Raw genomic sequence first — 27,990 nt, forward strand, 5'->3', positions numbered from 1 at the left:
CTGAAGCCCTGGCAACAAAAATAAGTTTTTTTGTTTTTGTTTGTGCATATGTTGTTAAAAATGGTAAAGAAATAAAATACAATTTTCTATCAAACTGACCTCGATCAGATCATCTGATTCAAAGGAGAGCTCTTCCTCATTTCTGGCAGTGAAGGGGTAAAGCGCTTTAAACGTGGTCAGTGCAGCTGATCTCCTGTGCTGCGTGCCGAGAGGACGTCTGCCGCCTGAAATCACAAGGAAATCGAAATTTCATTCATTCCTATCATATCAGAGATGACATGACCAGCCATGCTGGTTGATCTTATAATGCACGCTTTCATCATTTTTCTAACCTTTCCTCTCCTCCAGGCCGCGCAGAAGAGCAGAAACGAGGTCTGATTTAACAGTGTTCTTCTTATTCTGTTCATCATCCCTCAATCTGGCGGCTGCTGCCTCTTCCTGCTGCTGTTTCCTCTTCCTCTCCTCATCCTGTTTCCTTTGCTCCTCCTCCCTCCGCCTCCTGTCCTCCTCTTCCTGCTTTCTCCGCTCTTCCTCTTTTCTCTTCCTCTCCTCCTCGATCCTCTTCCTCTCCTCCGCATCCCTCATAGCCGCTTCCTGTGCTCGATGACGTCTCCTTTCCTCCTCCTCACGCTCTCTCTTCCGCTCCTCTTCTCGTCTCTCTTCCTCTTTTCTCCTCCTCTCCTCCTCTGCTCTCCTGCGCTCCTCCCTCTCCCTCTCTTCCTTCAATCTTATCTCCTCCTGTCTTTTTCTCTCATCCTCCAGCTTTCTCCTTTCTTCCTCCAGTTTCCTCCTTTCTTCCTCCAGCTTCCTCCTCTCTTCATCTCTCCGCCTGCGGTCCTCCTCCTCCAGTCTGCGTCTCTCTTGTTCTCTCCGTTCTTCCTCCTCCTCCCTACGCCTCCTCTCCTCTTCTTCACGGGCCTTGCGCTCTCGTTCCGCTTGTTCTTTAGCAGCCTGTAAGCGAGCTTGTCTTTCTCTCTCTTCCTCCTCACGAAGTTTGGCATCTCGTTCCTCCTGAATTTTCCTTTGTTTCTCCTCTTCGTCGCGACGAAGTTTCTCCTGCCACTGTCGCTCCTTTTCTAGTTTGATGCGTCTGGATGGGACAAATAACGTTTGCTTGTGAGATCCTGATTGATTTTAAATTGTTGTGTGTGTTTAGGAAATCATTACTTACTTCTGTTCTTCCTCTTCTCTTCTTTTCTTTTCAAGTTCTTCCTGCTTTCGCTTCTTAAGCTCTCGGATTTTTTCTTCCTTGATGGTGCGCAGTTTTTCCAAAGCAGACTCTTGCATCCTCTGGCTCTCACGGAGATCCTTATGAACAAATTGCAGAACTTTGACACATTGAATTCAATTTAGACACAATTCATGAAACTGACAAAAAAAAAAAAAAAAAAAAAAAAAAAAACTGTACCCGTTTTTAAGAATTGTCCTTAGTAGCATTTTTGTACACTGCTTTTCTTTCTTAGACTTTTAGTCTTGTTTATAGTCAAAATATCTAATAATAATTAAATCAAGAATCATTTCCTAGACAAGCAAAAAATATTGTCTTGTTTTAAGAACAAATATGTTAAAACTAAGTGAGTTTTTCCTTAAAACAAGCTAAGTAAGCATTTTTATTGGGGTAAGTTTTATTTTGATTAACTTTAATGTACTAAAATAAATGTAAAATTAACAAAAACTATAAAATTAAAATGTACATGGAAAAAACATAAAAAAATACTAATATAAAACAGTACAAAAACAATACAGTAAAATCCTAATCATGCTAAAACAGCATTCCTTAAACATGACAATTTTTAAAATAAATGTTCCCAGTTCTATCGATTTCAATTTTAAATAATTGATCTTCCATCAAAATATTTCTCTACAGCTGAAATAATCTCTGAACCAAGGTCAGATGCACAGGAAATAACAATAACAAGTAATATTCTATCATCCTATACAGTGTTGGGGATAACGTAATGAGATTACTTTACTAAATAAAGAGTAAAGTAAAGCACTACTTTTTATTATTATTATTTTTTTTTATTAGTCGTCCGTTATTTCGATACATCAGCATATACAAATACAGTCTCAGTCACACAGTGGGAAAGTAAAAAATATATATAAAAGGGGGAAATATACAAACAAGTAAACATGGTAATACAGTCAGGCTAGGAGCAAAATATATATGTAATGCACTACTTTAAAAAAATTAAGTAATAATATTTGATTTACTTTTTAAATATGTAATGCAATCATTTAGTTAATTCACTTTTAAAAAATAAATTGCCGAGTTAATATGTACATAGTCACAATCCTGCACGCAATGAGAGAATGCAGAAACAAGACAGAAATAGGCATTTCTGCGATGGAATATGTTCATTATTTTGAACACATGGGAGAAAAGGAGAAGAGTATTAGCTGTATAGATGGTGATTTGCACTATTTGTCTTATTAAAACAGTAAAAGTAGCAAATGCATTGCTATAAACTGTTATTAATCTGTATCCATGGTATGCATAGCTCTAGGGTCAGGAAGTTATCTGAACATTTACAAAGGTAAATGAAGGTTATACAGTGTGTTGTTAATTGCAGAGCTCCTCTTGTTAATACAGAAGAACAAAACCCTGCAAGTTCTGAAAGAGATTAAGACTCAGCCAGGTCCGAAAAAGTAATGCAAAAGTAACTCAAAAGTAACATAATGCATTACTTACCATAAAAAATAACTAAGTACCGCAACTAGTTCCTTTTTTGGGGAGTAACTCAATATTGTAATGCATTACTTTCTAAACTAACTTTCCCCAACACTTATCCTATATAACCAATCCACTTAGTTAGATTAGATAGTCACATTATCAAACTTTGTATTGAATGGCATCTTATTTCGACTGTAATTCATTAGTAATCATTTTCTCAGTAAAGATATCTTTGGTGATGATCTAAAGGTGAAGCTGCTACAGGAAGAATGAAGCAAGAAAAGGAGAAAAAAAGAGACCTTCAGAAGGAAGAAGAGATTGCTGAGGCAACTCAGTATAGAGAGCAGGCCTTTAAGCATGCAGTCATCCATTTCCTCAAACTGCAGCGAAAGCCAGGGAGAGACAGACAAGTAGACAGACAGACAGAAAAGCTCTACAGCTAGTGATAAAGACACAGGGACAAAAGCATAGGGGGTGTTATTCGCATTAGTGTCATCAGAAGCAGTCTATATGGTGTTAGCACTGATCGGTTACAGAAACAAATGCTAATTCACTACAGCTGGGGAATTATGTGGTCTCATATCAGTCAAGTTAAAATGTCCTGAAAGTGTAAAGGCATGCGGATCAGTTTGTTCTGCTCTGATTGGTTTAGGTGAATTTATTAGTCATGAAGGTTGAGCAGTTTAATGGCTTACCTGAATGTCTTTCTTATACTGATCCATGTCTGCCAATTTTGCCGCCGTCTCTTTTTCTACTGCGTTAAGTTGCTCTTTAAGCTTTCGACAGGAAAGATCCTTCTCCTCCAAATTGTTCTGCAAAGTCTTCACCGTTGCAGCTATCGTAGGAAAACAAAACAAATAAAGGCAGAAACAAACAAATTTAATAACTATAGGCAGCAAGGATTTTCTATCACATTCAGAATGTAATGTTTTAAAATGACATGCTTGTGGAAAAAACAGTTTAAATGTGGTGTCTTACTAGGAACGCTGTTTAGACTCAAACTGCGGAGTTTGTCAGTGAGTTTCTGCTGTTCAGAAGTTGACTGTCCCAATTTTCTCTTAAAATCCTGCAAAAACAAACAAAAAAAGTAAATATAAAAGTACAACATGAGTTAGAATGATGACTGTTATGCCATTGTAAGGTAATCTACACCTAAAATTGACCTTTGTTAAATAATAATAAAAAAAGATATGCACATTTTGCCACAGTCACATCACCCTGCAGCCTAAGAGCGGTTACTCGCTGAAGCTAAGCAGGGCAGAGCCTGGTCAATACCTGAAAGGGAGACCACATGGGAAAACTAGGTTGCTTTTGAAAGTAGTGTTAGTGAAGCCAGCAGGGGGGGCTCAAACTGCGGTCTGAGTGAGTCCTAATGCCCCAGTAAAGTGAAGGGGACACTATCTGACTGAGCGCTGTCTTTCAGATGAGACGTTAAACCGAGGTCCTGACTCTCTGTGGTCATTAAAAATCCCATGGCATTTTTCGTAAATCAGTAGGGATGTAACCCTGATATCCAGGCTAAATTTCCATCTGCCCTTACCAATCATCCCCATCCACTGAATTGGCTCTAACCCTGTGTCTCCACTCCACCAATAGCTAGTACATAACATATTTTAGTGTCTGCTTGTAATATTCCAAATCAAGTTTCAATATTACAACTTAAGATTTGTTTAGGCATGTGAGAACATGGCAAAAATCTGCACTAAAAAAAACAATGATCTAAATTCATCTGAACTGAATTTGGTTTCTGACTTGATGAAAATATTCTCTGAGGCCGTTCATTTGAGGTGGGAATGTATTCTGACCCAATAGACCAATAAATCAGGCAGTTCCATAATTTATAACTGCAAATGTGTTACACAAAAAGCAGCATTGTTTGATTCTGTGAAGGAGCACATTCGTTTGTTATTGCACTGAAAACCAAATAGCACCTCCTATCTCAGTGTATTTGATCTGAATGCCTTACAAGAATGCTGTCCCGACAAAGCACTGCTTGCTAATTCTAACTGTAAATGCATATAAGTAAATGTATATAAAATAAGAGTAAATGTGTGACTTGCAAAAAACAAACAACTACATTTTGTAACAAATTTTAAAATAAAGGTTTTAAAATGGACTAAAAGGGGAACAAACGAACAAAAAACATGCTCTTGAAAGGCAAATTACATATTAAATCTGTTTTATTTTTATTTTAAAAACTGTGTGTGGCTGTATGAATGCTGCAGCCAGACCTCTAACTGCTTCTGCAGAGAGCTGATTTCAGTGATGCAGGAGTCTCTTTTCTGGTTGATGATTTCCAGCTCATTTTTATGAATTCTCTTTCTGCCTTGAGCATCTCTGAGCTTGTCAGAGATTTGCTTCTGCTTGTTGCCCTTAAAAGAAGAAAAATCTCTTCAGAAAACATTCTGACTGTATATAAAAAAAAGAATTATTCATTGATAGCAGAGTGTTCTCATTCCTAAAGCCTCACCACAGCCTCCAGCTCCATCTCCAGACTCCTCTTCTTGGCTCGGAGCTTGATGATGTCCTCCTGTTCCTCGCTCTTCTGGTTCTGGAGCTCCTGCTTTCTTCTCCTCTCCCACTCAAGCTGTTGCTGGCGTTCAAGCTCCTTCTTGGCTGCCTGTAAAGTCCATCACAGCGGTGGTCATTTTGTTTGAAAACCAATTAACTACTTGCTTATAACCAGTACTGATCAAAAGCTTATTCTGTATAGACCATGTTTCAGCTTAAACGATTGAAGAGAAGTTTGCAGATTCTGGATCATTTAACCCTGATAACTGATCTCTGGCTAAACTTCAAACACCTTTTCAAATCAGATTGAAATATCTACATATCTAGTCTAAAATTACTGCATTTTTGGTTTGAAGGACAGATCTATCGATTCTCAAAATCATGGTCCTCAATACAGTGATGACCATGGCTGGATTCATTATTCATTAATAATATAAAATTATTAATAGTCAAATTAATCTTATTAATAATCATTTAAGTGAGCAAAATGAAAAATTTGTAGTAACTGAAAGAGTTTGTTAAATGATACACAATAACGATCTACCTTTTTTGTAGGCCATTTACACATTTATTTCATTTTCTGTTAAGTGTATTTAGCAATTAATTTAGTTTTACTTTTACAGTGGATTTTCTGCATGACAGTATTCAAGTTTCTTAATTACACAGCATAAGACATAACTGGCTATTTAAATTAATTTTGTATAGAAAAAGCATTGTAAAATTAGACATTTTTGTTCCTCACAAAATAAAATAAAATAAAAACTCCCTTAATGAGAATACTAGCCATGTCTATTATTATAAATTCTCAAACAATGAATTAAAGCTGGGCTAGTACCTTTTCAAAGTACACACTTGAATCTAAAAGGTAAATAGTAGAATCGTAAGAATACATTCATAGCTAAAGTCTATAATGATAACCAAAAATATTAAACCTTTTTTTAAACCACTTAAAAATTTATGCCAGTGACTACATAACACTTGAATTTATGAATAAATTTTTTTTATGCATTTTTAAAAATAATTTTACAACACTGTTATTCAATACAGCACTCATGTAAAATATGTTAGCAGTTAAAAATACTTTCAGTGTCATATTTGCTTAAAAATGTTTAATCTAATTCTGTTTATATAAATTATGTGGTTATGGCAACAACCCCTGGAAGAGTTTTGAAGAACAACATTGTGCTGGATCATGGCAGATAGTCAATTAACAAATCCACCTAGCGTATTCATACAAGTACGAAGAACAGTCCCCAGACCCCTTAAACCTAAGCCCATATCTTAACTTAACAGCACCCTACTAACTATTACCGAGCAGCAATTTAAATGATTATTAAAGGCAAAAGCAAAGTTAATAGTTTGAATTGTGCCCAACCTATTGACCTTATTCAACAATGTGGAAGTGTGCTTGTTTTAGAACTTATAAATTCAGTTGCCTATGGGAGACATGACTACAAATAATACACGGCAGAAAACATCCAAACTACTTGCTCTATAAACAAGTGTGTCCATGACTATACATAAAAAGTAGAATAATATAATACGAAAATTGCAACAATTTGCAACATTAAGCAGCATTACAAGCTATTTTTAACATCTAAGAATTAATGAAAGTAAATTAGACAAGAAGTCTGGAGCAAAAAAGATGGCTGCACCCGCTCATACATCAAGAATAAGGTCAATAGTGTGACCAAATGAATCATGAATATCTATTTAGACATTTTGCTTTACTTTCGGTTTTACAAATTTCACTTAATATGAGGATGACAATGATTCATGATGTTAATGAGGTTAACTAGATCGTCAAATGTTTAATCTTTTCCAACAGAAAATAATAAGAACGACCTATACATTAGCAATGTGCCAAATTTCAGTCAGAACATAAAAGATCATTTGCAAGATCAAACTCTCACCTCCTTCCTCTCCAGCTCTTTGAGTCTCTCCTCCTCTCTCTGTCTCTCCAGCTCCCTCTGTCGCTCCAGTCGGATCTCTTCTTCCCTCTTCCTCTTCAGCTCCAGCTCTCGTGCTTCTCTTTCTCTCCGCTCCTGCTCCTCTCTGGCCTTCTGTGCTCTCCTCTCCTCCTCCCTGCGCTGCTGCTCCTGCAGGACCTGTCGGCGCTTCTCCAGCTCTGCATTTCCAAGCTCCATGTTTTTCTTGAACTTATCCTCAAAAGTCACTGCATGCACACAAAACATACAGGAAATTAGTAGTATGAACTAGAATGTTCATTATGTAATTTTCCAGATAAATGGTACTTTACCCGTTGGGTACTGTTCAAATTGAGCACACTTTCGTTATGTTTGTGGTTGTTTTTGCCCTATTGACTTACATTATAATGACATTTATTGATTAAAAAGCCATGACTACAAATAATCATGCATTCTTAATTGTTGGTGTTTTTCCCTGTTGGGAAAAAGTTAAAGTTTACTCTGGCTTAAAGTTATATGGTTATATAAAGTATAGTTAGTGTGTGAGACATTTGGGCACTTACCTTGACATCTTTGAGCACGTGCCCCAGTAAATAGGGTCTAGTGACGCCCCTGGTCTACATACAGTATATACACTGACTATGTTCTGAGAGCTAAGCTGCTTTTTTATTATTTTCTCAAAGATATCAAGGTAAGCGCCCAAAGGTCTCACACACTAACCAGACTCCATATAAACATATAATTTAAAGCCAGAAACCAAGCTTTTTTTGCACTGCAATTGATCAACACTATCAACACTAAAAATGAAAAATGTTACCTTTTTCCAACAGGGAAAACCAGCAACAATCAAGAATGCATGGTTATATGGTGTCATGACATTGCAAAATTAAAAAAGTTATTATAATAAAAGTAAATAGGGTAAAAAGAGCCCTGAACATAATGAAAGGGTAAATTTGCCTAGTGTGTATTGTTAAATTTTTTAAAGTTTTCAAAGCATTTTCCCAAAATATGTATGGAAATAAGTTATGTCACAAAAAAAAAAACAAAAAAAACTAACATTTACTGAAACATAGAGAAAGTTGTGGCCAAATTAAGACTCAGAATCACCCCAGAGTGGATAACAGCACATAAGGGTTAATACAGTGCCATAGGAACATTTTTTAGCATGGATTGAGTATGTAAATAATAGGGAGAGCGGTTCCAAGTAATTCTACAGTACATGTTTAAACTCGGTTTCACGCAATTCACAGCCAACACACTCTACAATGTGAAAAATGTTATTGGTCATTTCAATATTTTTAATATCTAATTATTTAACTAAATCAATGGGCCTCAATAGAAGACTTTGAGACTTTAGAAGACCCAAAAGTGGGAGTATATTTTGGTAAAAGAATCGAGTCATAAATAGTTGTATTATGTAATAATGGGTGTGGTGTAAAGCCGTACAATTGTTCCTTGATTTCTGTGGAGGCTCAGGCTCACAGAGGTCCTCAGCCAGCCCTGCGTAGATCGAGGGAGTGGTTCCATTCATAGACTCGCCTAGCTTCCCCCTACAGTTTCAATGAATAAATCAAATGAGCAAATTTAAAACGTATTTTACATTGACCAATCAACGTCAAATTGGAGATCGGGTCAGAAAAACAGCAGGTAGTACCTCAATGATGGGGGCACCAGATCTGAAGGGAGTGCCAAAGGCAGCGGCTGTCCCATTTTAGCCATGTCTACCAGATGCATGGCAAGAATAAACTCATCAGCCTTCAGTTTACCATCCTTATCAACATCAGCTAGATTCCTGAAACCAAAAAACAAATAAATAAATACAATGTTATTGGAGAAAAGGACTAAAAGGTAAAAAAAAAAAAAAAAGTTACAAATATTTATCTAATTTAAAATATGTAATTGTGTCAATAGCTTAGTATCTAAAATGATCATTTAAATATGAAATAAATGCTAAAATGGTCAAAAGTGACCTTTTAAATACACATTTACATGCTTTATAGAATTAGGCCTCTCATAAATTAGACTCACTGGCCACTTTATTATGTGTTTCCATTCATCAAAGGATCTAATCAGCCAATCTAATGGCACCAACTCAGTTCATTTTTTGACATGTAACTGTGATCAAGTCAATCTGCTAAAGTGCAAAAATAGCATGAGAACGGGGGAAAAAATTGTTTGAAATCAATCTGCAATCAATCTTGGTGGCTGCTTGTGGCGGTTACAAATCTCAAACAACAAAGACTATAAATCTTATTTTTTTACAGATATGGAACTAGCAAACTAAGACTATTTTGATTCAAAAAATGATTTGTAATAAATAATGAAAAAGACAAACCACTACCAGATAGCAGCGAGCTGTGTTTGAGTTAGCAATGTTGTAGCCATTGCAGTTCTCACTTGAGGACCTGCAGAAATAGAATTTAAGAAAGTAAATACACAGAATCTATCGGCTGTTTTTTTTTTTTTTTAAGTTGTTTTATTTTATTGTTTCACAACCAGCTAGTTGATATTGTTGCTGTACTAACAGAACTGGTTTAACTAGAGTTGGCCAATATTCCTGAAGCAACAGGGTTAAAATTCGCTTAAACCAGCAACACATTACGACATCAGAAAACAGTTCTCAGCCAGAAAAATGCACAACCTTCTCAAATTACATGTAACAAAACAGCTTGCAGGTTTAGGCAGTGGGCTTCTATTTAAACAATACCATAGACCTGTGAAACCAAACACAAAGTTGTGCTTTAACCACTTCCACATTCTTGAAATTCTCAAGTAGATGCGTTATTGTCATGAGTTATGCAAGTGATACAGTCCACAGCTATGCAGATGAGCCACATGGGTGTGGATTGCCATTTTGCTACACTAGCTTTCAGCCAAAATCCTTACATCACATAAAATCATGAGATTATCACAGTAATCACTGGGCATTTTAAAAGTTTTGTCCCCAGGCATAAAAACAATCTACATCAACTTTGTGTTAGCTGAGCTACACATTTGGCAATTCTTTTCAAACATTTCTTAAACTATTTACTTGGAAATTATTTACATTGAAGTACCTGTTAGATAACCGCTCATTAGTTTGTCCAGGCTGTTAAACTGTTGCCTGTATTTGAGCCGTGATGCCTGTGGAACGCCCCAATCAGAGGGTCCGCCTTTAGGTGAATTACTGGCCAATGATGTGGAGGGGGAGGAGTTTGAGCTGCACACATTATACATTAATCACTTTATTTGCAAACAGTATTGCATACGGCTTCAATGAATTAATAAACTACTATAAAAGGAGGTAAAAAAAATCCTGACCTGCTCGACCCTAGGTCCAGCAAAGACGATGTTTTGTTCATGGAAGTGGTGGAGAAACCCAACGGAGAAGCAGAAAAGGAACTTGACAGTGGAAGAGCTGCAGAAAATATAAACAAACACACATCTGGATTAAAATCTCTAGTCACTGATGCTCTATAAAAGCTTCTAGAAAAGAACGTACAGACCATTAAAGAAAGAATATATCATCCAGAATATAAAATGCTGCCATATTTTGTAAACAAAATTACAGTATTCCCAGCAAAGTCGTCATTTTGAGATGGTTTATGCAACGTATAATCACCATATACTCGTTCGCATAGATATAAGCTGAGCTAGTCCTGACATAGAAAGACTGAAGTAGAGGAAATGCTGACTTCAGTAAAGTACAAAGGAGATCGGTGTCATTTCACCTTTAGCACACTGATCGCTCACTGGGGTTTATAACCTATCTGAAATAACGCAACATATACAGAATATATATATTGTAAACATTGTTGTTCTAAATATAGAGGTCAGTAAGTTACTTTTGAAAGTGGTCTTAGCAAGGTTGCATTTATTTAATAAAAGATGCAGTAAAAGCAAAAACACTGCAAAATATGACTACAATTTAACAGTAATTACCTATTTTTCATGTTTAAATGTTTATAAAATGTCACTTATTTGTGCGTGAAGGCAAAGCTGAAGTCATAACTCCAGTTTTAAGAATCATGTGATTTTTTATATATAGGTGTGTGTTTTTTCCCCCAATATGCTTTATTGTGGTATTATTAATATTCATTCATTTTCTTGCCAGCTTAGTCCCTTTATTAATACGGGGTCGCCACAGTGGAATGAACCGCCAACTTATCCAGCAAGTTTTTATGCAGCGGATGCCCTTCCAGCCGCAACCCATCTCTGGGAAACATCCACAGACACACTCATACACTATGGACAATTTAGACTACACAATTCACCTGTACCGCATGTCTTTGGACTGTGGACCGCATGTCTTTGGACTGCTTCGCCATTATTAATATTTAATACAGTTAATATATTAGTGGAAAATGTGATGAGCTTAAGAATTATTTACGCATATACATTTTAAAAGAGCAGCATTTCATTTTACTACATCATAAGTGCTTTTAAGGTCACTTTAAGGAATTGAATTAATCTAAATAAGCACTTTAACACATTAAAATAAAGGCACATTAGTAGGGCCAGCCACAATCTACGGACATTTTTCGTTATTTCTGCGTAGAATTTTGTAAAAAAAAAAAAAAAAAAAATCTGCAGATTTATGTGGAATGAATTTGGGAGTATCGTAACTAAAAGCTTAACATATGAAATAAATAATAATACATTTTTAACTTTTATTTAATGCTTCCGATGCAAATCCAATTAGATCCATTTATTTGGTAAACAAAGCAAGTCTCTTATATAACACATCTACTAAAAGATCGAAAATATTACTTTACAAGCTGTATTGTAAATAAATCATATAAACATTTTCATATTAGTCAATAATATTACTGAAATTTCAAAACCGAATAGATATAAATTTACACATTTACACAAGTAAATAAATAGATTCAATGATAGTCTGCGGAAATCTGTGGATTTCTGTGCATGCAGATTCTGTGTGGGCCTACTCATTAGTTAATGTTTTCTTTAACATTGTTAATCTAACAATATTTTAGAGCATTTGTTATTCCCATTTCAACTTTTTTTATTAACTAAAGTTAACAAAGACAAACAAATACTGTAGTATTTGTAACTGGTTAAGGCTGCGCTGGCATGTGAACATTAAATATCTCTTACTGGAAGTGAGAGGCATGGGAGACGGCTGTAAAATGGCAATAGGTCCATTAGGCAGGGTTTGAGAGCTGATGGTGGGCATCATTGACACTGGCAGTCCTGTGCCCATCATGGGAGTCATGACTGGAATAGGGCTCATGGTCGCTATAGGTATGGGGGTCAGAATGGGCACATTGGGCATCATGGGTACATTTGGCATAGCTCCCATTCCTACAAAGACAGAAGGGCAGCTTTAAACAGACATATTTTAAAAAATACAACAACAAACCTTGAGCTTTCAATAAACAAAAAGCCTTTTAAACAATTCATTCTTAAAACAAGACCAAAAATGTAACAGTTTCTTCCTAAATCTGACAAGCTGAAGATTGTCAGATAGTCTTGGCTGCTTTGAAGGTCATGTTTAGAACCATCTGTTCCACATTAGAGCTCTACTGCACCTTGTGACGGTCAAACTGTGCACCTGCTGTCAGAAGGACTCTCATGGGGGATTGAGGTTTACCCAGCAAATAAGGAAGTATAGGTCATTTTTAAACTTATTTTGCACTTTTGTTGCATTGTTTACAAATGGTATCTACTAATAATCCAACAAGTATACTAATAACGTGTCATTAAATGGGCCGCTTTTGCTTTCATACACTCCTGTGGACACTTGTTGAAAATAAGTTATCACAAAAAAGAAATTTCTGTCACTTACTGGAATTTCAAGAATATGGAAGTGGGGTTTTTGTGGGGTTTGCCTAGCTGAATCAACAGTATTGAGTTACTTTCTTTTGTTGAACACAAAATGTATGTGGGTAATAAAATAGTTGCTTTTTTTATAATACTGAAGTCAGTGCAGATCAGAAGTTGTCTCCTTTCACACATTCTTTAACATACATTTCTTTGTGTTGAGCAGATATTTTTATTTTTGAATGTACTTTCCCTCTAAATGACCTCTACATAAATGACCTTTATAAGCAGGCCAGGTTTGCGGAACAATGAGTGTTGATGTTTAAACAGCATTCATGTGTGGATTCTTGTTGTCAGTCACAGTAGTATGGACAAAAAAAAAAAGAAATAAGACTGTACTCTATTACTGATTACATAAAGATTACCATACATACTCTGTAATTACAATGCCAAACAGTGTCCGGCTTTGAATTTTCATCTCAGAACAAGAGTGCTTTAATCTCAGTGCCCTTTCAGATCACTGCTCTGCTGGTTATATTGTAGTTTGGCAGCATACCGAGAGGTGCTGCTGGCATAGTTGGAGCTGGCACTGGTGGCTGCTTCATGATGATGGGCAAAGCTGTGGGAAGATTCTGCCCCTGAAGTTTCATCTTGATAAGCTTCATGGCTATAGAAAACTCCAGCCGGTCCATCTTACCATCTTTATTCATATCAGCCAGGGCCCTGCCATACACAAACAAACAGGCAAAGCAATCTGAGCAATATATCATGAATAAGGCAAGTATGATATCTGATTTTTTAAAACAGATTATGTAATGATTATCTGAGGTTTTCTTACCAGATTTCAGCTAGCACAGGCTGAGGAAGCCCTGACTGAATGAAGAAGTTCCGTGCCTTCTCCCCTATACACACACACAAAAGTTTTATGAGAAACATAGACAAGTGAAAACACGTTTATTTCTGTTGTGTTTTATACAATGGTTATTATGTCAAAGCTCAGATGGCCGATAGCAATTAAAGAAAACACATGCAATTACCAGCAAAAAGCCAGCAAATTTAAAACAGATATTCATCCATTCTCCGCACACATGATGAACATCCTCAAACGCATACACATAAAAAAAAGTGCTGCATTTTCTCACGACGCAAACAATTTTTGCGTAAAAAAAGATCGGAACACAACGCAAATGTTTCAAGGGAACCCAAAAACGCGATGAACATCACTGCGCTCTGACGATTGTTTAGTGAAGTTGTAGGTCATCTTTGAAAAGTGAGTTGGTTGTTTGTTTATTTATTTTAACATCCTGATTCACATGTCTTCAGTATTTAATAGCCTAAATAGCTGGATCTGTCATGTTTTAGGGTCTCCTTGAAATATTTCCGTTTTATTGTGAGAAAATGCAGGTGTTTTCATAAATGTTTTATTAATTGTTTGCGTTAATAAAGCACGTTTTTTTTTTTTTACAATTGTTTGCGTTGTGAGGATTTGCAGCACTTGTGCTGTCAAACAAATGAAGATCTTTTTATTTGATGGTGTTTATGTAATTGCACATTTTCTTAAATTGCAGCATGTAAAGCTCCCTCCCTCAACTATCTTACCTATCGTAAGCAGCTTGACGTTGAGACACAGGTGGTGAAGGATTTCTCAGTAACATTAAAGTGTGATTGAGTCAAAGACATCAAATTTAATTCATGAGTTAAATTGCAATTCAAATAATAATAATAAAAAAAATTAAAAAAAAAAACTTTGTGAAAGCAAAAAGATTCAAAATAAAGGTGAAAAGGGCTCATCCTTAAGCATAACAGATGTACTTATGCAAAAATGAAAATTCTTTTGACATGTAGTTATTAAAAAATATACTTCACTTGATTAAAATTTCAATAATCAAGTACTGACGAATACCCTGATTAAGGCAGGGTAGCTACAATGAGCCGGTGCACATGCATGTTGTTTTTTTAATGTGAACATTTTTAATATAAAAGCTGTGTAATTTTAAAAACAAAAAACAAAACTAGAACAATTATTTGGGCCCTACTTTGATTATTTTAGTGTTTTGTAAATCCCGATAAAAAATAAAGTATAGTAAATTTTGTCATTCTATTAATCAAATCAATAAAAGGAAACATTCAAATGTACATTTAAAAAATAAATAAATGTAAAGCTTAAGAAAAACCTTTATTATTATTACTTAAATGCTTGAAAACCCTTTTGTCTTTGACCCATTTATAAAAGTTATTTCAATCCTTTATATTAATGGTTGCCCAGCACTTACCTGTAACATAGCCCTGAGCTGGCAAGAGGCTGTCAAACTTTTGATCATGTTTGTCCCTCTCCTCTGGGGTTATAGCCCAAATACTCCGACCACCTTAGAAATGAAGACACAAAAAGAATGAAAGATGAAAGAAAGAGAGAGGGAATTAAACTAATACCAAAGCAATATGACTGCTGCTGAGAAATTCAGTACTGTAATATCAGCAGGAATATTTGAATGCACCATTATAATCAAGCTATAGTAGCCTTTTGCAGAGTCAGGCTTTTTGAATGATATGGCACATCACTTCTGTCTTTCAGTCACAGAACAAGTGCACAAAGCCTTGAAAATATCCAAACATTACAAACAGCAGACAGCATACAAAATCTTTAAATATTTACAAATTGCAAAAGAAATTATAATAAAATAAAATAAGGTATATAAACAACAACTAACCACACATGTATTAATAAAAACAATAGTGGTCTGTCATTTTAAAATATATATGGAAGAGGAAGTGACATTATTTGCCTTCAAAACAGGGGTGCCCATATTTTTACTCACGAAGGGCCAAAATCCCAACTTCATTGAAGGCTGTGTTTTTTTTAAAAGTTATGACAGTAAAACAAGTGTCGTTATAAATGAATTAAAACATATGCTTGTTTGTTGTAAAAATTCATCATAATGACCAAAAAAATAAAAATAAAAATTTGTGCATCTCATGATTTGTGTGTGCAGCCATGCTGTTGTTGTATATGGTGTATTCTGGGAAATTTTCATACCCCTTGGTTTTGAGTGTGGTCCTTAAAAATCTGTTTCAAGGGCTATCTAGCCCTTCCTCTTAGCCCTACGCCTTCAAGCTAAAGAAAATTGGGACACCCCTACCCCTTCACATGAACGCGCAAAACAACAAGTAGGGTTAAAGGGAAAGGGTAGAATTGGGATTGGGCCTAAATATAGCAAACTGTATTACATTAAAATTGCTGTAAATTTGTAAATTTGCTAAATTATTTTTATTTAAAACTAGAAAACTGCTTTATATGAACTAATGCAGTAAAATTGAAAAATAAAAAATTATATATATGAATACACAAGTCGAGCTTTTGCATTGATTTGCTCACAATGGTTTGTGCAATGTCCTCTATCCGTCAAGAGACAATATTTGCTTTTTTGATTTATCTGATTCATTTACGACACTTAAAATGTTTAATTTTAGTTTTTTTTTTTTTGTAGCTCAACTAAACTATAAAAAAAAAAAAAGAGATTAGGTTAAATTCAAAATGTCGATCTCTGTTAAGGCCATTCTCCTCAATGCTCCCCATCATTCTCCTTCTCTTCTCAAACCGAAAAGTGGGCCAAATCAAAGGTTACCATGAGCCAACTTTGGCCTGTCGGGCTTTAGTTTGGACATCTCTGCTTTAAAAATCAGTTTTGAGCAAAAATTTGCAGAATGTACTAACATTCAGATTTTCACTAATTTGTCTTATGAAAAAAATATTATCTGATAGATCATTTTAAATCATAAAATAATAATAATAATAATGACGATGATAATAATAATTATAATAATAATAATAATAATAATAATAATAATATTAATAATAACAATCTCAAATAAAAAAGGCATTCGTGCCACTCACAAAACTAACCTATTAACCCCAGCATGGTCAGGCTTTAAATCAAAAAGCAAATAAGAAAAAAAATGTCTAAAAATATGCATTCCTAAACCCAAGCAGTTATCAAATAAACTAATCAGCAAGCAGTAGCGTGTCGGTTTGACAGATGGTCTGCTGACAGACAGAAATCAGAATGGACGGTTATGCTGCAGTGTGTGAGAGCTGCTATACCAATGCACACAAATCGCAAATATGAACATGACATGACAAATAGAAAGGACTCGTGTTCTAATGCCTTTATGAGGCTAAAGGTCTTCTGTGCGCAAACACACGAATCCTGTTGGTTCGGACACATGAGTAAACAGACACACACGCACACAGAAAGAGAGAGAGAGAGAGAGAAATATAAAGCAGTGCTCTTACCATTCATGGCTGCAGGTGGCAGGGATATGAGGAGAGCGGTCCTGATCTCCTCGTCTCAGCTGGCTAGCTCAGTCATCTGCACCACACACAGACACGTATAGAGAGAAAGAGAGAGATTCCACCCATTAATAATGCAAGCAGAGGAGTGCAGGGCTGTTGCTATCTCCATCCTGAGAGAGAGAGAGAGAGAGAGAGAGAGAGAGAGAGAGAGAGAGAGAGAGAGAGAGAGAGAGAGAGAGAGAGAGAGAGAGAGAGAGAGAGAGAGAGAGAGAGAGAGAGAGAGAGGGGATGTGTGAAGGGGAGTAAAGAGGGAAGAGAGGCATACAAATACTTCCCATGCAAATGCTTTTAACTGAATAAAAATGCTCTATGCACGTCTTAAACAATGGCAGGTTTATCAGTTTGTGATAGTTTTTTATTACAGGATCGCTATTCTCCTATTAATGACTTCAACGTTATCTTATGATACAAGTGTTCATCATGCATGACTAAATTACAGAGTAAATGTTATTCCGGTAAATGTCAGTGGTGGAGGTCAGTAGTGGGCATTGACCAACTCTGATTCACATGTTAAATTAATTAGTCTGACATTATCTTTGCACATGTACACATACGGAAACAAGCCGTCAGTCATATCTTAAGATCAAAATGGGCAATGGGTCACAATGGTTACATATCACTGGAGGTAACCTCAATAGTCTATACGCAGCAAAATCCTCTGATTAAAATTTACTCAGTTCATAGAATTTTTGGTCCCTTTTTAAATAAGGGCAAACAGGTTGATAAGTAAAGCTGCAGTTTGTGGAGTTAGTTAATAATGCTCTGCTGAGATTTTGAGATATTCAATCTATCATATTTCAGCTAATTTCATCTAAGGCTGTGACTGAAGTCAGTTGTAGTTTTGTGTTTCTCTTCTGCGTTTCTGCTTCTTAACAGCAGGTGTTTATCATCAGGGCTCAATCATCACCTCATTAATCCTTTCATTAGCCATGTTTCAATCCACCTATTTTTATGTGCAAACGGTTGATGGAAACATCATGATGCGCAGAAAATTTGAAAATGCGCATAAAAAAACGTATGCGCATAAATGAGTAGGATACACTTTTTATTCGATGAGAAAAGATGCACATAAACTACGATGGAAACACTTTTACATCACAAATTTCAGTATGCGATATTTTTGGATTTTGTTATAAGAGATCCTGTGATGATGAAAATGTGTGTGAATGGATAAACCAGCAAACTGAGCACACTGTAAAACATCTGAAATGTTGTTTTGGTCAATCTAAAATGCCTTACTGTTAAAGTATTAGTTTAGGAGATTAGTTTCTGCGTGCGTCTCACACATTCAAACGCCACCACGCGTTCACTGCGTGTCAGGATTATCTTCTAATAAATGACTTGCTCCTTAGATGAAGAAAACACTCACACTGCAGCAAATTCTGTTTCTACTGTTGATATTTGGCACCAGTTAATCAGGAAGTGACCTATTTTGTTTGCTTTGACTCGTTAGATGGACACGCTGCTTTTTTCCCACGTCTTTTATGCGACAATCCAGTTTTGCACATAAACTTTGGCTGGAAACATAGCTAGTGTCTCATTAACCTGAGTTACTTCAACTCAATTTAGAGAGGGACCAAATACTATCTAAACAAGGGGTGGGCAAAGTTTAGCTCCAACACTAATCAAACACACCTGAACATGCTAATCAGCCTCTTCAAGATCACTAGAAATCTATAAGGAGGTGTGTTTGATTAGAGTTGTAGCTAAACTTTTAGTTAGTTTGTTTGTTAAACTTTTACTTAGTTTGCCCACCCCTGATCTAAACTGAGTAAATTTTACTCACACAAGGACACACAAACATACAGACAGACAGAGCTTATTTGATCTCATTCATTAAATTCATTTTCCTTCGGCTTATTCTCTATTTCAGAGGTCACCACAGTGGCATTAACCAAAAACTATTCCAGCATATGTTTTATACGCTTATTCCCACACACATACTAAGGCCAATTTAGTTTATTACATTCACCTATACAGCATGTGTTTAGACTTGCGAGGGCACCCGAAACCCATGCAAACATGGGGAGAACGTGCAAACTCCACACAGAAATGCCAAATGGCTCAACTCAAACCAGCGACCTTCTTGCTGTAAGACGACAGTGCTAACAACTGAGCCACTGTGCCACCTATATCTTACACACATCTTCTTAATTGGAGTCATCACACATACATAAACTAATATAAATTTGTTTGAACACACAGACATGTAGACCACAGTTCAACAGTTTGGTTCCACAAGGTAAGCTATTCATTTATTATTCCTAAAAAAAAGAAAAAAATTAAAAATTAAAAAATTAAAAAACGTCGGCGCAATAGCCTAGTGGTTAGCGCACCGACATATGGTGCAATAGCACGTCAGGGCGTCGCGAGTTCCCTGCTCGACGACATTTCCCTACCCTACCCCCTCTCTCTCTCCCACTTCGCTTCCTGTCTCAATACTGTCCTATCTAATAAAGGCAAAAAGGCCAAAAATAAACCTTTAAAAAATAAAAAAATAAAAAAACAGAATAATAATAACAATAAGGATGAGGTCACCAAAAACAAAAATCCATTTAAATGCTGTTCTTTCAACGTTTCATTGATTGCAATCCTGAACAAAAATGTGTTTGGTTCAGATGAGATCCATCTATACAGTAAACAAGCACATTCAAATAAAAAAATTGAGGTTTGTCTCAAATCACATACTTTTGCACTATTTTACGCCATTTTGTAGTATAAATAGTTTAAGTAGTGTGTTCACACTGAAAAGTTTAAAAACATTAAGTGCACTTTAATTACCTGGATGATGCACTTATTCAACCAGTAAAATGAAGTGTGAAATGATGGACAATTCGTTCACTCAACGGCCGCAGCTTTGTAGCGGAAGGGACAAAGCTTTCGGTCACTGATGTTGGATGTTGGATTTTTTGGTCATTTATTTCACTAATTGGCAACAGTTAAATGTCTTCAGGAAAACAGTTTGAATTTCCGCTTAGTAAAAAAAAAAAAAAAAAAAAAAAAAAAAAAAAAGAGTGTTTCATTTAGGACAACATGACATACATATACTATGCTGTTGAGTGTGTAAGTGCATAATAGGGCACAAGTGCATAGTGTATAGTGTGCCATTTGGGACGCAGCTTTGGTGTTAGTCTATCTTCCTTTTTTTCTTTTAAACCTGTTTTAACACATTTTGATCTATTTTAAAATATTTTAATTGCTTTGTTGTTGTTTTTATTTCCTATACTTATTGTGATTATTTTAACCATATGGTTTATTTGAAACCCATGAAAGGTCCCATGAAATTAAAATAAAAGTTCTTTAGATGTTAGTATCAGTATTGTTAGTTTTTAGGATATCTATAATCTAGTGTGCTTCAAAACAGTGAAAAAATTGTGTTTAGAAGATTTAAAACTGATGGAAATATGTAAATCTTGTAGTTTGTCACTTCCACCTATATGGAGCAATGATTTTTCTTTTCACGTCACCTCAAACTAGTTTCTCAATAAATCATAATAACCAATCAAATGCTCTCTAGTATCTGACATGCCCCACCCCCTTCAAGACGCTTAATTTGCTTTTTATTTGATGCACTCGAGCTCAATTACTCTCACTGGCTGAGCTGTGATAAAACAAAAGGCTATTGGCTGTTTTTAAAAAGGGGAGGAAAAAGTTTCTCTCTTTTTTCGGTTGAGATTACTTGAAACACTGAATTAAAATGCAGATTTCAAAGCACTTCATGGGACCTTTAAAGCATTTTGAAATACAATTGTGTATGAAATGTGCTTCATAAATATGTGACTTGCCTTTACACAAAAATAAAAAGCATTAACACTTGAATACTGAATTTGCATTAACATAATGATTTTGAAGAATAATGTTACTAAAGACTGTAGTAATAATGCTGAAAGGAAACAGTTTTAAAAATATTCAAATAGAAATCCATTCGTTCATTAAACAAATACTTTTTCTGAATTTCTGAGCTAATACGTTTTAGTTTTTTTCCCCAATTCTTTTTAAAGAGAAGCTTTTGGTTTTACAAAATCATTAGCTATCAATTCATCTCCTGCACCACCAACTTGACCACAAATGTTAACAATCAGCTTATCTTCCAAAAGGCTGTTATGCTTGCTACAATGAAAAAAATGCAAAAGTAGTCTATTAGATTGCTAAAGTACTGTACTTTTGTGTCCTTATAGCTCTGAGAAACACATTTGATTGGGGGCATCTTGAATAGTCACTTAAATTACCAACATTTCTGTAAATTTGTAGTTGTATAGCTTTTGATCTCAAAATGCACAAACATTAGCCTGGCTAACACAGTATATATAATAAATTAAATTGTATTTATTAACAAACTGGTTGAAGATCTCAGCTATCAGACCTCAAAAACCAATTACCAATTGCAATATAAACGGCACTAAAAACAGCAGATAAAAAAAATACTGCTGACATAAAGTGATGTGTGTCAATAACGTGGTTGGGCTGTGAGAGCAGGTCTATAGAGGAAGAGAATGTAGTCAGACAGGACAAGCTTCCAGAAAACTGTTTGGATGAGGCATGCTTGTCATTTGTGTCATATCACTCCCTTTTCTCTTTTTCTCTCCCCCCATTTGACACAGTAAAAATGCTCTCGCTGATTTTCTTAATCAGAGAGGGATTCATTTATTTGCATTTACAATCAGGACGCAAATTATTGCAAATATAAGGTATTATTCATAGTTATATGAAGCAGTTTAAAAGTTTTGGAAAAAAACTGTTCACAAAGGCTGCATTTGTTTGATCAGAAATACAATAAAAAAACAGCACATTTCTAAAATATTACAATTACAATAATTATTTAAGATAAGAACCATAATTAGTGTCTGCACTAACAGGAATACTTTGTTATTAAGGGTGCACACAATTATGTTGTCTGTAATCTGATGCTTAATGCCTTTTTAAACCTTATACACTGTAAAAAATAATAATAATAATATTTTTTAAAAAATTGCAAGGTTCCACACAATTCATTCATGTTGTCCCAACACAAATCAACTAAGTTAATGTAACAAATTTATGTGGATTGAACATAAAACAATTAACAGGGTTCTTAGACATTTTTACTAAAAAAATTCCAGGACATTTGCAAAACTTTCAGGTAAATATTCATGACCTAGGGCCCTATCATACACCCGCGCAATGTGCATGACGCAATTGTTGTTTGCTAGTTTCAGCTTGAAGCAAAGAGTCGTTTTGATGTTTTTCTGCACGCTGTTTAAATAGAATGCCCATAAGCGTTCTGGTCTAAAAAAGGAGGCATGTTGAGGTGCATTGCTGGCACGTTGCTATTTTGAGGAACTTAATAGATGCAGGTCTATATTCCATTGCAGAGTGCGTTAGTTGTGCACCTCGCTGACACATTGCTTAATACACACATGGTGTACAGTAATATGCAAATATCTTAACAGATGAAAAATACTTAAAGGATTACAATTATAAAAATTATTATTTTCTAGCCTACATAAATATAAAAACCATACTTTCATGCCTTCTTCATCTCGGGGGGGCTTTTTCAGTTGTTTATTCATAACAATTTGCTTTTGTATAAATGTTATTATTATTAGCAGTATTATTTATTAAATGCATATTTATATTTGTTTTATTACAAACAAGCTTAGATTTGCCCACTTGTCAGGTTTTAGACCATATAGGGCATAGATTGTGTATTTGGATAGAACTCAGTTTTTTGACCACACTTCGTTATTATTGTTCATATATTTGTTTGCTGGTAATTAGAACTGAATTTAGAAATAGTTTTGAAACAAATCTTTTCGCTTAACAAACAAAATTAATTATTTATAGGCTAATGGATGTCTGTGCGTACAACATGTTTCCTTATCCATGAGAGTAAAAGTGAAATTAAAGAATGAGGAAGCTCATTCTCGCCTGTAGATGCTCTGTTTAACTGTTTTCTCCCTAATGAAGCATTCAGTTTTTCCACTTACAAAGTCGTCATGTAAATAGCAAATGCGTCATGGCGTGAACCAACTGACTCTTAAAGGAAATGGAAGATGAGATTCTAATTGGTTTATTCTCAAAGCACATTCATAACTCATTAAGAGAATAAGCTCAACCCTGTTAGACCATGCGCCATGGGGCAAAGCAGATTTTTCCGTCCTTAAAATAGCAAGAGCGGATTCTGACACACCCCTAATGGTTTTTCGCCCTGCACTTTGGACTTTGCGCATGGATCGTAAAATAGAGCCTCTAGTGTTTATTGTCTACATACAAGTGGTAAATAAGAAAAAATGATTGTTCAAATTTATTACAGTATATCAAAAAATATGTGACGATCTACCTAGTTTATATTTATCTCTATATTTATAAAAAAGTTTAGAAAGAATCTTGCTGTGTGTGTGAAAAATTTGGAATTAAGAAGCGTACAAATTAGCCTTTAGCACACAAAGTATCATCCCTCTGTAGTTAGAAATTGTTTCTGAACACGACACTCAAAAATGTAGCTTGAATTAAGGTAAAAGTGAGTGAAAAATGAGGCGAAGCTGAAACTGCGTGTTTTTTCTTTTTTAAACCGAGAAGAGAAGAGAGAACGTCACGAGAATTCTTCGCAGTACGCCACACATTTTTTTTTTTTTACTTGATCCTATCATCTCAAATATATGCAAGTACACTGATATCTCTTGAACAAATTTCCATGACTTTTCCAAAACATTTCGGGTTTATTTCTTTTTCAAAAACTTTTGCAGGCCTGAAAAATGCCTTGTCAAAATTCCATGACTTTTCCAGGTTTTTCAGAACTGTATGAACCCTGAATTAAGTTGTCCTAAAGAACTCAATTGTGTTGATCACAAAAGCTTGTTCATTTCCATATGTAGCAAACACTTATTTTTGATTTTTAATAAAAGTAATTTATCCCTGCTATATCAGTTCTAATTTCTTATAAGCCCAAAGTTCTGAAAACAATTAATACTAGATCAAATAACAATTAAAATGCTAAACGAAAAGGATGCAATTTCAGAAGATTTTTAAAACAAGTAAAGCATATATGTAAAGTTCATTTGCAAAAATAGATAGGCTGTTTTTATTTATTTTTTGCAATAATTTTAATACTCAAATGTAACTTCTGAAAACAAAGTTTCAGTTTTAGTCATTTAAAAAAAAATAATTTTCATAACCAAACTGTTAGATGCATAAGAAAAACGATAATTACGTTAAACAGAATTTGGGGATCAACAGAGGTGCTAATAATTCCAACTTCAATTGTATAAACTACATGGATTTCTCATTTACATATTCCAGAACAGTCAAACAGAAACCGCCCACAACCCCTGCAGTCCTAGAGAGTCAATAGGCCAATACAATTTCATTGTGGCTTTGCATGCTATTTGCAGCACAGTAAAATTTTGCATCACCTGGTCTACAGTGGAAATCCAAGAACCAGCTTTTCAAAAACAAAACCAAAATTGTTAGAATCATATATGTTGATGTGCTTGGCAACTTTCAGTAACTGAATCTGTTATTACTTCTGAGAAATATTGGAACACTATACAAAACTCAATGCAGTTGTGTAAATTTACCTTCACCCACTTTAATGATACGAGTGATGTTAAAGCTACAAAACAGACGGTGATGTCATCGGTGAGCACGACCCACCACCCCCTGCTTTTAGCCTGCGTGTGATTTAACAAACCACAAAGAAATGAAGGAAGTGGCAAGAAAGCAAAAATGAAACAGGATGTCGAGAGGTCACAAACAAATGCTCTGGACCCACAGCCTTGTGCTCGGAGAGGGCATTAAGTCACATTAAGTCCAACAAACACTGTCTGTGTGTCAGATGTTTTCTCTTCTTGTGTGTGTGTGCATGCAACCAAATTCTCAGTTCTCTGAAAATGAAAGGATTTATTGTGGAAGAGAGTGCAGAGAAAAAAAATTCTCCCATATTACCGTAGATGCTGAGGGCGATGGTACAAATTTAATTTCACTACACAGTTTATTTATATTTGTATTATTAAATTTATTATGCTGTAAATGTATTATTTAAAAAATATTATGTTTTTAATTATTCATTTTTGTGATTTTGAAAGTAACTATAGCCGTATTTTGACACAAAGACTTCATATCTTGAGCTGTTGTACATTCTGAGAATTGTTGTTGTCTGATGCTTTCCCATCAGTGCAGAAGAGAACATACACACTGTTCATAAACACCACGATACTAGAACCTCATTGAACCTTCATAAAGATACATCAGGGCCAAACAAGGATCTTGCTTGCAGTTGTTGGACAAGTAGTTTATATTTTTACTTGCTCTGCCAACATTTCCCTGGCTGTATTACAAGTATAATAAAAATATATATTTTTACCCAGTGATATTTTATTATTATTTACAGTGTATAGTGTTTTGAACACAGCTTTTATTTTAACATTTTCTAACATTTTAATTATGGGCATTTGTTAAAAAAATTCAATTCATTTGTCTACAATGTATTTGTTTTTAAATTAATTTCAGCATGTAATTACATAATTACAAATAAAAGTAAAAATAATACTTCAGTACTTATTTCAATTAGGTTTTGGGTTTTAATCTAGCATTAATTTATTAAAATTACTTCACAAATTAGTTATTTTAACTATATTACTTTAGCAGCTTTTTATTGCTTATCATTTTAGTCCTCTCCAATGTGATGTTTATAAAATTACCTGTAGCAATTCTCACAATGTCAACAAATCTTCATAAATGTAAACAGCTAGACAACTTAGCTGGGTTACAGTCTTATTCAATATTTGTTTACATTGTTAAATACAGCAAAAGAAACTTCACCTCATTACATTTTCAGTGCATTAAAATATTAGTACATCACCCCTAAAAGTAAAACAGAGTGCCACACTGACTCAGCAGCATCTATTTCTTGATTAACCCTTTATACAATCATGGCCGATTTTCCCAAATGTCTCATTTTCTATGTGAAGTAAATATTTGAGTTGTTTTTCTAGCTGTAAATGAATCATTTGGCCAGCAGGCTCTACCACAGTAACACAGGGGTAGAATGAATCGGTTCGTTAGTCTGCTTACATCGCATGAGCTGTTTTGAGCATTCGTGATGGAAAGGCAGATAAGTCCGCTAGGAAGTTAAGCATAAAAAAGCATGCAATACTGTTACCCGATCTGTTTCTAACACAAAATATGGTCAGGTAATGTTAATTTGGCAAATAATCATAAAGTCCATGGTGAATGGTTACATTTCCTGACTATTCACCTAAAAGGAGGACAAAAATAAGATACAATTGACCTTTTCAGTCACAAGAAGTGTGAAAGGACATTTACTAAAAGAAGACTGAAAATAAACTAACTACAGTATATTAAGTTATTGCTTATATATATATATATATATATATATATATATATATATATATATATATATATATATATATATATATATATATAATACTTAATTAAATGAATGGTTTCTGAAGGTGGTTAGACGCTTTATGATCTAACATTGTGTGTTTAAGAGACGTCTTAAATTTTTTTTATTAAAATGGAGCTAAATTGGGGCTGTTCCACACAATCCCTTCATGTTGTCCCAACACAAATCGGTTAAGCTAACTTAATTGTTTTTACAAATTTAATTTGATTGAACATAAAACATTTTAGTTCCCCCCCCCCCTAAAAAACAATCAATAATTATGTGGATTCAACTCGTTTTAAATATATAGTTCGAACTATTTGTTTATTATAACGTTTTATTTTAGTATAACAATAGTCCTAAAAGAGTCTCGTCATCAAATATGGATTACAGGAATGAATGACTACACATGAAGTCTATCTAATCTGTCTCTTTGATGACTAGTCTCTTTTGAACGATAGTTAGACATATTAGCTTTTCACTGACAGCACAAATATAGCATTGTTTGACCCAAGACGTCTTTTTAAAATTGCTTTGACATCAATGCATAAATGCCAAACCAATGAATGGAGAGGAAACGCTGACCTGAAGCCCAAAATGTTGTTAGGTTTTGAAACACAGCCAGCATCATCACAGTCTATTAGCTCATCTTCCGGTAATTGTCATGTAAGAATCACTGTGGCATTACAACAAACAAGATAAAAGCAAATAAATCTCGCTTTTATGTGTTTTGTTCAGCTCTACTAGACACTGCTACAGCTTCATATCTGTAGGTGAAAGGCAGACAGACGAGTTAGACACTCGTCCGGCAGGTTTGTGTGAAGAAACCTTGGTGTTTGAAAGCACTTTGAATCAGTTCTTTAACATGAAATGAGACATGGGACTCACTGTGAGCTCTGAATAATTGTAATATGAAGCTGTGGAGGACTTTAAAGCTCGTGAAACCAGACACTTTTTCAACTAAAGTAAAACCAAGAAATAACTCCCAGAAAACATGTTTCGATCAAATGTATCGTAACTTACTTCACTGTAGCCATTTGTAAGGGATGAAAACAGCACATCATACTAAATCGAGCAGATATCTGAGCAGTATTATTAGGAGGTACTCACATTACACAACAGCATTACTGACTTGGCGAGATCTCCTGGGAAGAAAACGTATCCTTTTCCATGGCCCTCGGAATTAAATGAAAGAGCATCGGCCGTAGGGGTTTCTTTAAATGATTTCCGCAATGTTATATAAAGAATCTTTGACAACCTGTTGCTGTACGGCGCTGTCAGACAAACAACATGGCTGACGACGGGGACGAGCGCGGACGCTTAAGAGCTGATGGGAGGGGCTGAGAGTTTTGCGTGAGTGTGGTGTGTGTTTAAACAG

The 27,990-nt window shown here is 35.0% G+C and overlaps 1 protein-coding gene across 4 annotated transcripts in view; it reads right to left on the reverse strand.

Moving 5' to 3' along the window:
- Positions 1-27,911, reverse strand: part of itsn2b (intersectin 2b) — a 47,144-nt gene extending 19,233 nt beyond the window's left edge. For 2 of the 4 annotated variants that reach the window (XM_087288951.1, XM_087288950.1), the window contains exons 1-19: positions 27,723-27,908; positions 17,168-17,337; positions 15,150-15,242; positions 13,715-13,778; positions 13,433-13,599; positions 12,211-12,417; positions 10,414-10,510; positions 10,170-10,312; positions 9,455-9,518; positions 8,768-8,905; positions 8,560-8,663; positions 7,099-7,361; positions 5,145-5,294; positions 4,906-5,046; positions 3,653-3,740; positions 3,370-3,509; positions 1,172-1,308; positions 333-1,090; positions 100-224 (exon numbers count right to left, since the gene is read on the reverse strand). In XM_087288951.1, the coding sequence (XP_087145077.1) occupies positions 100-224; positions 333-1,090; positions 1,172-1,308; positions 3,370-3,509; positions 3,653-3,740; positions 4,906-5,046; positions 5,145-5,294; positions 7,099-7,361; positions 8,560-8,663; positions 8,768-8,905; positions 9,455-9,518; positions 10,170-10,312; positions 10,414-10,510; positions 12,211-12,417; positions 13,433-13,599; positions 13,715-13,778; positions 15,150-15,242; positions 17,168-17,174 (2,886 nt within the window). In that variant the 5' untranslated portion in view covers positions 17,175-17,337; positions 27,723-27,908. 4 annotated transcript variants of the gene reach the window in all.
- Positions 27,912-27,990: the final 79 nt, after the last annotated feature.

The sequence above is a fragment of the Danio rerio genome, chromosome 17 (genome assembly GCF_052040795.2).
Source record: "Danio rerio strain M-AB ecotype USA chromosome 17, GRCz13ab, whole genome shotgun sequence".
Taxonomy (NCBI): Eukaryota; Metazoa; Chordata; class Actinopteri; order Cypriniformes; family Danionidae; genus Danio; species Danio rerio.